The 12,892-nt window shown below is 40.2% G+C and overlaps 1 protein-coding gene across 4 annotated transcripts in view; it reads left to right on the top strand.

Annotated features, from left to right (window-relative positions):
- The window catches only part of RHOT1 (ras homolog family member T1), a 68,856-nt gene extending 60,238 nt beyond the window's left edge, over positions 1–8,618 (top strand). For all 4 annotated transcript variants that reach the window (XM_008050153.1, XM_021708615.1, XM_021708616.1 and 1 more), the window contains one exon: positions 7,503–8,618. In XM_008050153.1, the coding sequence (XP_008048344.1) occupies positions 7,503–7,620 (118 nt within the window). In that variant the 3' untranslated portion in view covers positions 7,621–8,618. The remainder of the gene's footprint in view (positions 1–7,502) is intronic.
- Positions 8,619–12,892: the final 4,274 nt, after the last annotated feature.

The following is a 12,892-nucleotide window of genomic DNA, read 5'->3' as shown; positions in this document are numbered from 1 at the left end:
GCCTACTAGTTCAGTTAGGAGAATTGTCATTATTAAAATTATTAGCATAGTGGCATTATTATTAGAAATATATATAGAAAATACTCCACCAGATAGAAGCATTTGGAGGAACAAAAGCAAGGCGTCCAGAGCCTCTTAAGGTAGACTACTTAAAAACAGAAAATGGGCAATCCCCTCTGCTCTGGTTGCTTTTGTATCCTCTCAATAAATCCTACTTTCTCAACTTAAAAAAAAATAAAAATAAAAAATAAATAAAAACAGAAAATGTGGGCCGGGCACAGTGGCTCACACCTATAATCCCAGCACTTTGGGATACTGAGGTGAGAGGATTGCCTAAGCCCATGGGTTCAAGACCAGCCTGGGCAACATGGCGAGACCTCATCTCTAATAAATCAAAACATTAGCTGGGCATGGTGGTGCATGCCTGTAGTTCCAGCTACTTGGAAGGCTGAGGCAGAAGGATCGCCTGCACCCAGCTGGTTGAGGCTGTGGTAGCTGTGAGCATACCACTGCACTCTAGCCTGGGTGACAGAGTGAGACTCCAACTCTAAATCAATAATAAGTAGAAATAAAAGAAAATAAAAACAGAAAATCTGACTATAGATTTGGTGACCTCGGTGCAGTTTTCAACATGAGCTATGTAATTGCAAATAAGAAAAAGCTATACTCGTATGTGATATCTCTGTGCCCTGATAACTTCAGCTACACAATCATACAGCCTATTTTGGAGTATTATCTTAAATATATATAATAGAGATACATATATGGATAGGATACATAATAATAGAGATACATATATGGATAAAATTAGAAGACTATTCACATTAGTACATTTATACATATCTTAGTTGTATTTGGAAAGGATAAAATGGTGAGATGAGAGGAATGGAAAATAGGAAATTCAAATTCATTTCTGAGAAATTGTGTGGGAAGACTGATAAAAGTGTCTGTCTGGATGGAGCTACTCTGAGTAGAGTCTCTTAGCTTTACTGCCTTTTATTTGTTTTTATAGAGACAAGGTCTTGTTTTTTTATTTATTGTAGAGATGAGGTCTTACCAAGTTGCCCAGACTGATCTTGAACACCTGGGTTCAAGTGATCTCCTGCCTCAGCCTCCCAAAGAGCTGACATTACAGGCATCAGCCACCGTGCCCTGCCAGCCTTACTGCTTTTCAGTATGTTCTACTGAATGTTTGTTTTCCTCTACATGTTAACCTTAGTCTAAGACAAAGTTAATTGATATCTGGAACTTTCTGAATCCTTCCCCTTCCTTGAATTCTAATTTTTACATACTTTTAGATTTCTGCAATTAGTTTTTATACCCCAGATATAAAGTCCTATGACAGATTATAAAAACAGTTTCAGCCTGTAATCCCAGCACTTTGGGAGGCCAAGACAGAAGCGTCTCTTGAGACCAGGAGTTCAAGACCAGCTTAGATAACATATTGGGTCTAGCCAGGCATGGTGGTGTGTCCCTATAGTCCTAGCTACTTGGGAGGATGAGGCAGGAGAATCATTTGAGTTCAGGAGTTCCAGGATGCAGTGAGCCATGATCATGTTACTGTAGTCCAACCTGGGAGAAAGAGTGAGACCCTGTCTCTAAAGTAATAGATCAATACAATTAAAATAAAAACAATTTCAAGTAAAGTATTAAAAATATTTTATTTGACGACTGGGTGTGGTGGCTCATGCCTGTAATCTTAGCACTTTAGGAGGTCGAGATGGAAGGATACCTTGAGCTCAGGCATTCAAGACCAGCCTAGGCAATATAGCGAGACTTTATCTCTACAAAAAATTTAAAAATTAGCAGGATGTGGGGCACACTTCTAGTCCCAGATACTTGGGAGGTTGAGGCGGGAGGATTGCTTGAGCCCAGAAGGTGGAGGCTGCGATGGGCTGTGATTGTGCTACTGCACTCTAGCCTGGGTGAGAGTGAGACTCCGACTTAAAAAAAAAAAAAATTTATTTAGGAATAAATAAAATGGATTTAATTCCCTGGAACTCTTTAGAATTCTATACCTTATGTTCCTTTTTTTTTTTTTTTCACTTTATTTGTTTTTTGTTTTAAGAATTCTATACTTGGCTGGGCGTGGTGGCTCAGCCTATAATCCCAGCACATTGGGAGGCCGAGGCGAGAGGATTGCCTGAACCCGGGGGTTCGAGACCAGCCTGGGCAACTTGGTGAGACCTCGTCTCTACAATAAATCAAAAAACAAGCTGGGCATGGTAGTGCATGCCTGTAGTTCCAGCTAGTTGGAAGGCTGAGGCGGAAGGATTGCTTGAGCCCAGCAGGTTGAGGCCACAGAGGCCATGAGTGTGCCACTGCACTCCAGCCTGGGCGACAAAGAGTGAGACTCCAACTCAAAAAAAAATAATAATAATTCTATACTTTTATGTTGCTAAATACTGCAATTGATAACATTCCCTTTATTTATTATTTGTTAAATACATTGAGCCAATAATTTTTATTTATGTTTTTATATTCACCATAAATAGCAGAATTAATCAAAAGCATTTTGCTTGCCTTTCTTAAGGTATTCTATGCAGAGATACACAAGAATTCCTGGTCACCCTGTATAGTCCTCATGTGACTGTTCACACAGTTCTTCACTTAACTCTTTATTGCCTAAATTTTGAAACATTTTCTTCTCTATTCCTTATTAAGTGGAATCTTTACCCAAGTCCAAACATGTTGGCTAGCTCCCACGCCTGTGTCAAGGAGAGCTTGACAGCTGAATATTTATGGGCCCTTCACACTTCTGAACCAGAAAGCCAACATCCCGGACACAGGACTTTCCCTTAAGAGGAAAGCTGTGGCAAGCTGCAAATGATTAATTAGGGTCATATTCTTCCAGGATTTGGTCATGATTTATTATGTTCTAAAAGGAGTTCCTGCTGAACTAAATGAGCTTATTCCATATGGAGTAGGAAAACTTGGAGATTCTGATATGTCACTAGGTAAAAAATAGAACCTATATACATACATATACACACAATTTTGACCCTGTGATATTCATTTCTGGGAAGTCTGGCTTAAGGAAAATAATCCTAAATCTAGAGGAAACTCTTACATTAAAAGCTATTCCATCTTTTTTTTTTTTTTTTTGTAACCACCAATAAATGGAAATAGCCAGCAATCGGAGAATGAAATATAATCCAACTACTTAAAATGTTTCCACCGGGCTCGGTGGCTCAGCCTGTAATCCCACGCCTTTGGGAGGCTGAGGTGAGTGGATTGCCTGAGCCCATGGGTTCAAGACCCGCCTGGGCAGCAGGACCTCATCTCTACATTTAAATAAAAAAATTAGCCGGGCGTGGTAGTGCATGCCTGTAATTCCGGCTACTGAGGCGGAAGGATCGCCGGAGCCCAGCAGGTCGAGGCTGCGGTAGCCGGGAGCGGCTGCTGCACTCCAGTCTGGGCGACTGAGTGAGACTCCAACTCAAAAAAAAAAAAAAAAAAAAGTTTCCATAATTGATGCAAAAGTCCTTCATATATATTTATATAATTATATAAAATATTTATAATAAGCCGGGCTCGGTGGCTCAGCCTGTAATTCCGCGCCTTTGGGAGGCTGAGGTGAGTGGATTGCCTGAGCCCGCGGGTTCGAGACCTGCCTGGGCAGCGAAACCTCATCCCTACAATAAATAAAAAAATCAGCTGGGTGTGGTAGCGCATGCCTGTAATTCCGGCTACTTGGAAGGCTGAGGCGGAAGGATCGCCAGAGCCCAGCAGGTCGAGGCTGCGGTGGCTGGGAGCGGCCACTGCACTCCAGTCTGGGTGACAGAGTGAGACTCCAACTCAAAAAAACAAAACAAAACAAAATTTATAATATTTATATATTTAAAATAGCCCATTGAAATTGTATATATAAAATTAAATAAATTACACACATTGTGCTTGCAACTATGTAAAAACTACATAGAAAAAAATCTAAAGGAAAATACCTGAAATTTTAATTATTTGCTTTAGGTAACAGGACTTGGTCATTTTTTTTTCTTCTTCTTACTTTGTTTTATTTTCCATGTATTTTCTAATGAATGTATATAACCTTTTTTTGTATTCAAAGGGAAAGTAGATTTTTAAAAGACTATGCAATAAGATTATTCTAAGATGATACTTTACGTGAGTTATTTTGAAAGAATTATGCTTTCAAATTGTGGAAGGATTATTGCTGGTTAAGTTTTAAAATGAACTACGAAACGGCTTTATGAAACTATTACTCTGCCTCTGTTTGAGAACTGAAATGACAAACACAAATCAGTTTTTGATACTTACTTATGGAATATATTTGAAATCACCCTATTCTCTGTGCAGATGGTGTCAGTTAGCTGAGCAATGACAAGTGTGCCATCCGTTATAAATGCTTTCTTTTTTATAAATAGAGCATGGTAGTGTAGCTTTTAAATGCATGTGGTAAAGGTGTAAAATAGTTCTCTAAGTAGTTTTCCATGTCTAAAAATGTTTTAAACAACTCCTATAACATTGATGGAGCCACTGAAATATATTTTATGAGTTAATTGTTAACTTAAGTTTTAAAACTATCTATCTCTTGAAAATGTATCTATATTGAACTTGAAATGCCACAGAAAATTGAGCAATAAAATCAGTCAGAATGTATTATTTCATGAATGAAAATACTTTCTTAAAACACAACATGCCGAGCCGGGCTTGGTGGCTCAGCCTGTAATCCCGCGCCTTTGGGAGGCTGAGGTGAGTGGATTGCCTGAGCCCGCGGGTTCGAGACCCACCTGGGCAGCGAGACCTCATCTCTACAATAAATCAAAAAAATCAGCCGGGCGCATGCCTGTAACTCCGGCTACTCGGAAGGCTGAGGCAGAAGGATCGCCGGAGCCCAGCAGGTCGAGGCTGCGGTGGCCGGGAGCGGCCACTGCACTCCAGTCTGGGCGACCTAGTGAGACTCCAACTCAAAAAAAAAAAATTAAAAAAAAAAAAAAAAAACACAACATGCCGGACTCGGTGGCTCAGCCTGTAATCCCAGCACTTTGGGAGGCCAAGGCAAGTGGATTGCCTGAGCCTGCAGGTTCCAGACCAGCCTGGGCAACTTGGCGAGACCTCATCTCTACAATAAATCAAAATTAGCTGGGCATGGTAGCGCACGCCTGTAGTTCCAGCTACTTGAAAGGCTAAGGCGGAAGGATCACTGGAGCCCAGCAGGTTGACGTTAGGGTGGCCGTGAGCGTGCCACTGCACTCCAGTCTGGGTGACAGAGTAAGACTCAAACTCAGTAAATAAATAAATTGTAAAAATTTTAAAACAAAACAGAATTTCTGTCCATGGAGATGCATCGTAATCACAGGGAGACCAAAGCCGAAGCAAAAAGCTCTAGTACACTTTTAGCTTATGTTCTCACTTTAAATTCCATACATCTCTGTTGACTCGGAGTTGTGAACTTTATTACTCTCATAATAGGTCCATGGTGGCCTATGAGTTTGGGCCATTGGACACAATTTTTCACAGATGTGTATCTGTAGTTTTTCATAGTCTGAAATTAAAAGCATCTGTAAACTTTGTGACTAACAATTGCAAACCTCATTTTGAATGAATATCTGTGGTTACTACATGTTGTCAGGAATTGGTTTCAAGGACTTCTCTTAGTGTTTCAGATATATCAAAACCAGCCTTAGAAGGATATTTAGAGAATGTCTATAACAGCTTTAGGTTTCCTTGCCTGGTGTGTGAATGATTTCAAAGAGTGCATAGATAGATTTTTTTTTTTTAAGTTTGGCAATTTGCTATAGAATACATTTATTTTAAATATAGAAAGCATGAGATACATCATATAGGGTGGCAGCTCAGTTTATGTGTGGGATGTATCATTGAGAGATGTTATTTTGAGTCCCCTTCTTTTGTGAGCTCAGATGCGAACTACAAACTATGTGCATGTGTATAAAAGGTTAAGAGCCCGGGTAGCTGAGTGGGGTACCATGCTGTTAGCAGACGACGAAGGCAGTATTACTCACCAGGTGCACGCCGTCAGCTCTGTAGAAGATTCCATCTTCATGGAGTCATCTCATGGTCCACTTTTGCTTGAAGCCAGGTAACATTTCTCACCACTGATGGGTAGGCCTTGGAGTTTTTCCAACTGGAAAAACCTGAAACTTAAGCATTCTCTTCCCAAACTTTTTTTTTTTTTAAAATAAAACATTGCCTGCTGAAAGAACTAACTTGCAAGGTGGAATGGGCTAGAGTTATCACTTTGCTTTGTAAGAAATAATCATGTGAGGCATGATTTTTTTTTTCTTAATAGAAACTGATGAGGATGAAAAACGGGAGTACTGTGTGTTGCTTTGCCAGGGTGGTAAGCATGGAGCACTCTGGCTTGTGTTATAGACTTTTGTTTCTAGGGATGTATAGGTTGCATTTGACAGTAACTAATGTGATAATTTTGTGACTATTACTGAGGCAGAGTAGTTTTGTGCAATCTGAATTCTTGGCTCTTAACTCTTGGATATGTAAGTGTCTTGCTCTTTTGATGACATCTGACTTTTGCTTCAAATGTTTGTTTAACTTAAATGTAAAATAACCTGAGACAGTCTCTCTAAGCTCTTAATTTTGTAAGTTTTTGATATTTTATTACCTCAATTGTGTTCACTTAACTAATACTTCAGTGAAACTTGAATAAGATATTCCAACCTTTGCTTTAAAACCTTATCCTCTTTATGGTTAGCTGTCATACTTGAGACTCTTAAGGGTGCTTAGCAGTGTTATTAACTGAGCATGCTCACAACTCAGTTTGTGGTCCAGGCTGTTCCTGTTCTTGTCATGCATACATATGGCTTCTTTTATGTCATTACCTTTCAACCCATCGTGTTACATGATGTCCTTTACTTGTTATCATTATCATTGCCTGTCTGACTAACAGGGTTTGTTTTGTTTTTTTCTCTTAATTAGCAGTATCAAATGAATGCAAACTGGTAAATCTTCCCTCACCACACACTTTAGGGTTTTTTTCGGGGGGGGTAAATTTTTGGGGGGCTCAGTGTTTCCAAAGTTGACTTTAATCATTGCTCTTAGAAAAGTATTGTCACTTGTCACTTAACTGCTTACAAAATAACTTTCAGTTCCTGGGGGCAAGAGATTGCAAATTATCTAAGTTTCATGAATATGACCCTCAAAACTGTGAACTCAGTCTTAATTCTCATTTTGAAGGACTGTGGTGGTATTAAAAAATGGTAGGTTGATTTGTTTAACTTCTCCATTTCCCTTGTGAAGGAAATGTGTAAAATTTTAGATGTCTACTCCCGTATAATAGCTAATTGCAGACATTTATCTTTTTTAATGCCTACATTATGTCATTTTCTTAAGGTAATGATTATCTAAGCAATTGTATACATGACTGTATTGGTACATTTTTTGGGTAAGCATTACTGTATGCAATTAGCCTGACAAGTGTGCTGATACTTCCCTAAAAGTATATAGAAGTGGTAGAAGGTTTTCATTCTAATCATGTTTTAAATATTAATTATATTTTCTGACTGCAGGCACGTGACACAAGCTGACCTCAAGAGCTCTACGTTTTGGCTTCGAGCAAGTTTTGGTGCTACTGTGTTTGCAGTTTTAGGCTTTGCTATGTACAAAGCATTGCTGAAACAGCGATGATTAAAAAAAAATACGGGCCCTACCAAAAACATTACTTTTATGTACATTCTGAACGCTTTAAATTCTGTTAGAAATATTGAGATATTTATACATGCAGAGTTACTTTATTAATATTTGTAATTCATGCATAAGAGTATTTTAATGATAGTTATAACTGCAGTATTGGCTAGCATATGGAAAGAAATCAGCTAACAGCCAAACTAAAATGGCTAAATTTCAGAGGCCAAAAGGGAATATTTTGTAAATAATGTACATATTCAAGCAAGATATGATCTCGCAATTCCTATGAGTTCTGGAAATGATCTTTCTAGACGTTTCTAAATGGTATTGTTAGTGCTCACTTGGCTCACTCTCCTAGGTTTAAGTCAGCCCAGAGATTGTATTTACTGTGGATCACTTATTTATTTCACATTTACTCAGAATGCTCCTTTGGGTTCCATAAGTACATGAGGCACAATTTGCCATTTTCTCTCCGTTTTTAATAACACTCAAGTCAGTGTCAGCTTACCAACATGACTTTCTTCCAGTCGTTTAATGGTAAGCCAGTCTGGAAGCCATCATGCGCTCTAGAAAATTGTGTAGCTGAGTGTGCGGCTCTCCTTTAAGAAAGAAGTAAAGTAACAGCAATTAGTAGAGGCACCACTTATGTGATTATGTTGCTTCCTTTGTCAGTATGTTGAATTTTATAGCCCTTTCAATCAAATGAGAAAAACAATTTGTATATTATCAATGTTTTTAGTTTCAATAAAGAGTCACCCTTACTACTGTCAAATTTCCTCCCAAAGTGTAAATCATTCTATAAATGGCTGTGTCTAGTACAGTATATAACAGTAGCTGCATGTATCATGAAGTGTTCTATATCTGGCTAGGATAACCTAGAGGCAGCACTTTTTTAAATGATAAAATAAATCTAATGAATATAAACTCTCACGATAAACCTATTTTTTTCATCATCGACCTTTTCAAGTATTTAAATAAATAACTGCTGTGTACTGTGATCGTGAGTATTTTGTCTTATAAATATTTCTGTACAGATGTGAGTGAAGTCCTCTGGTTTCTATCTTATTTTGTATATAAAAAATACTCATTAGGAAGAAGTCAAGTATGATTTATATGTGTAAGAGGAAATCTGTTTATAAGTTGTGGAGAAATCTATTCTTAGAAAAGACCAATTGTTTTCTCCTACACATAATTAATATGGTTTCTGCTATGGTTTGCGTGTTTATTTTTTCCTTTAACATGATTTTTCCTCTTTGCTGTTCTGTGGAAAATTTTCTTACAAGATCATACCTCTTGAGCAAGTAGTAGCAGCATAACTTACTGACTAAGCTTGTAAAATAATAGATGCTATTAGGTTTAAGTCAGCCCAAACTTTCCTGTGGCCCCCTCCCCCCCATTTTCCATTCTAATTTTAAGGAAAAGGAACATTAAGCAAAAATCTGGTGACTCTTCACTTTTATTCTTTTCTGAGAATTTCCCATTGCCAATAAGTTTATGTCAATTGCATAGCTTTCTTATTTTTATTTATTTATTTTTTTGAGGCAGAATTTCACTCTATCACCCAGGCTAGAGTACAGTGGCACGATCACAGCTCACCGTAGCTTCGATCTCCTGGGCTCAGGCAATTCTCCAACCTCAGCTTCCCTAGTAGCTGTGACTACAGCACACACCACCACACCACCACACCTGGCTAATTTTTCTAGGGGCGAGGGTCTCACTTTGTTGCCCAGGCTGGTCTCAAATCCCTGGGCTCCAGCAGTCCTCCTGCTTTGGTTCTCCCAAAGTGCTGAGATTATAGCATGAGCCACCCCACCTGGCTTGATTGTATAGCTTTCATATATAGCTTTCAGTGACAGTTCATTCTTTCCAAATTCTCTTCTGGTCTGACTGAAATATTGCTTTAAATGACTATGCCTTATAGATTGTCGTGTTCAGAGAAACAAAGGAAGGAAAGGAGTTTACCAAGAGGTAAAAAGTGATGTGTGTATGTATTTAGATGTTCTTTTTTTTTTTTTGAGTTGGAGTCTCACTCTGTCGCCCAGACTGGAAGTGCAGTGGCTGCTCCCGGCCACCACAGCCTTGACCTGCTGGGCTCCAGCGATCCTTCCGCCTCAGCCTTCCAAGTAGCCGGAATTACAGGCATGCGCTACCACGCTCGGCTGATTTTTTGATTTATTGTAGAGATGAGGTCTCGCTGCCCAGGTGGGTCTCGAACCTGAGGCCTCAGGCAATCCACTCACCTCAACTTCCCAAAGGCGCGGGATTACAGGCTGAGCCACCGAGCCCGGCTAGATATTCTTTCTTCATCTTTTCACTTGAAGCTCACTCATCTTTGGTTTACAGGAAGGCAGAGGGCAGCAGCACTGATGTGCACCCTCTTGGGCACTCCCTCTCGCTAAGCCTTACACACGCCTTCCTCTTCTGTCAGTCTAGGCGGGCAGTTAGCAGGGGAAATGCTTACTGCTTTCTCCTCTTTAACCTACAGGCACATGTGATGCATTTTTTTCCCTTTATATCCACTTTGGAGACTAGTGGACATGGGAAAATATGTGAATATAGTAATAGGCTTCTTCTGGCTTTTACAATTTGCTTCAGAGGTGGAAACTGTAAGAGTACTAAGGGAAAATTAGGAAAATAGGAGCTTGAGATTGAAAGGAAATCTTTCACCTTACACCAATTGTATTATTTTATATTTATTTATTTTTATATTTTAGAAAGCAGGATTTATTGAGAGGACAGAAAAGCTCCCACAGTGGGAGGGGGCCAAAGGGGTTGTCCTGTATTATCTTTTAAATGGACAATTCTGAGACTGTTTGCTGCAATGCCTGAATGAGTAATAAGTCATTTGTGTTGAAGGAACATTTCTTTGAAAGTATGTAGTCCTGTGGCGTAGTATAGTAATTTCGCCTTCCTTAGTACATCAAGGATCTGTTGCTTCTTACCATTCATGTCTCTTTCACATTTGACCAAAAAATGAGCAATCTCCCACATTGTTGGTGCTGGTTTATGCTACAGCAGGAGTGTGTTCTGGTATTAGGAATTTGAGGAGCACATAACCATTCTAAAATGGCCCAGGACCATGGATATCTGTGCATATCTACATTTCCAAAGAAGAAATATACTAATGAACCAGTCTTGAATGAAATGAGAACTTTCCCAGCCTGAGGGAAGGTAGCTGAATAATGAATAGTGGGGGAAACAGAGGTAAGTACTCAAATTCTGTGGTAAAGCATAAATCTCCTGAGCAGGCCCTCGAATGCATCCAGGGTTAGCTTTGATGCAAACCTCAGTTTTTGTCTGTATTGCACTAGTAAAAGTCAGTATGAAGATGTCTTTAGCTGGGTTCAGTGGCTCAGCCTGTAATCCTGCACTTTGGAAGGCTGAGGTGAGTGGATTGCCTGAGCCCGCGAGTTCGAGACCTGCCTGGGCAACTTGGCAAGACCTCATCTCTACAATAAATCAAAAAACTAGCCGGGCGTGGTAGCGCGCGCCTGTACTTCCAGCTACTTGGAAGGCTGAGGCAGAAGGATCGCCAGAGCCCAGCAGGTCGAGGCTGTGGTGACTGGGAGCGTGCCACTGCACTCCAGTCTGGGTGACAGAGTGAGACTCCAACTCAAAAAAAAAAAGTCTTTAAAATATATGTGCAAATTTTAAAAATAAGTGTGTGGCCTAGTTCTCATTAACTTGTTTATAATTTAGCATCATACTGTTTTTTGTTTGTTTTTGTGGTAGAGGTGGGGTCTTGCTATGTTGCCCTGGCTGGCCTTGGACTTCTGGCCTCAAGTGATCCTCCCACCTCAACCTCCTAAAGTACTAGGATTACAGGCATGAACCGCTGCATGCTTTAATTTTTTTTTTTTGAGTTGGAGTCTCACTCTGCTGCCCAGACTGGAGTGTAGTGGCATGCTCCTGGCCACCACAGCCTCGACCCGCTGGGCTCAGCGATCCTTCTGCCTCAGCTTTCCAAGTAGCTGGAACTACAGGCGTGTGCTACCACACCGGGCTAATTTTTTTATTTTAATTTTTATTTATTTTTTTTGAGTTGGAGTCTTACTCTGTCACCCAGACTGGAGTGCAGTGGCCGCTCCCAGCCACTGCAGCCTCGACCTGCTGGGCTCCGGCGATCCTTCTGCCTCAGCCTTCCGAGTAGCCGGAATTGCAGGCATGCGCTATCACGCCTGGCTGATTTTTTGATTTATTGTAGAGATGAGGTCTTGCTGCCCAGGCGGGTCTCGAGCCCGCGGGCTCAGGCAATCCACTCACCTCAGCCTCCCAAAGCGTGGGATTACAGGCTGAGCCACTGAGCCCAGCTCATACTTTAATTTTAAAACAGTGTATGTGTTTTTAGGAAACTGATTTAGATACTTTCTGAGAAATAGCACACATCAAGATGCTAAATTTAGTGCTCACAGTAGGAGAATACTGTATGTACAGGTACCCTGACCTTTCAAATGTCTTAATTCCCAGATTCACAGTCCAATAACAACTTGTTTAAGCCTATAAGGTTGCAAGTAGTTTTAATCTTTTTTACTCTGTCAAAAGTCACTGTCAGCAAGTGTATCTGTTAACCTGCTTGGCCCTCTGCTCTGTAGAATTCTCTGACCTGTGAGTTTCACAGTTGTGTATCAGATTTCTCTAATGCATCCCAGTTTTATACTGTTTCCTTGCTCCCATGACACACTCAGACTTTTGGGGCCATTTGCTCCAGTTATTTTGGGTTTAGAAAGTATGGACACCTTAACTAAAAGGCAAGATTCTGACACCATTAGAAAACACTTCCCAACTTCAAGTGCTATTCTAGTTCCTAGCTGTATTTTCCAGTGATAGCATTTTGCTCTATAGATTTTATTATTACCTTTAGCGTAGACCCTTGAAGATTTGCAGCAGTAAAATTGGGAGATTGCTATTCCATCTGGGTTTGAAAGCTGAATGTCAGCTGCATACACTCAAGGAGGCATTGCCAGTATTATCTTCATACGTTGAAAAATCCAATTCCAAGCAGAGGCAAGAGGATTGCCTGAGTCCACGGGTTCGAGATCAGTCTGGGCAACATGGCAAGACTTCATCTCTACAATAAATTAAAAAATTAGCCAGACGTGGTGGCGTATGCCTATAGTTCCTACTTGGAAGACTGAAGTGGAAGGATCACTTGAGCCTAGCAGGTCTAGGCTAAGGGTACTGTGAGCATGCCACTGCACTCCAGCCTGGGTGACAGACTGAGACTGACGCCAAGAAAAAAATCTAATTCCACAAGAGCACCGTTTTTCAGTAT

The sequence above is a fragment of the Carlito syrichta genome, unplaced genomic scaffold (genome assembly GCF_000164805.1).
Source record: "Carlito syrichta isolate Samal-C Ts95f unplaced genomic scaffold, Tarsius_syrichta-2.0.1 Scaffold143099, whole genome shotgun sequence".
Taxonomy (NCBI): domain Eukaryota; kingdom Metazoa; phylum Chordata; class Mammalia; order Primates; family Tarsiidae; genus Carlito; species Carlito syrichta.
Note: the sequence above shows the minus strand (reverse complement) of the source record. Positions and strands in the feature narration are given on the sequence as shown.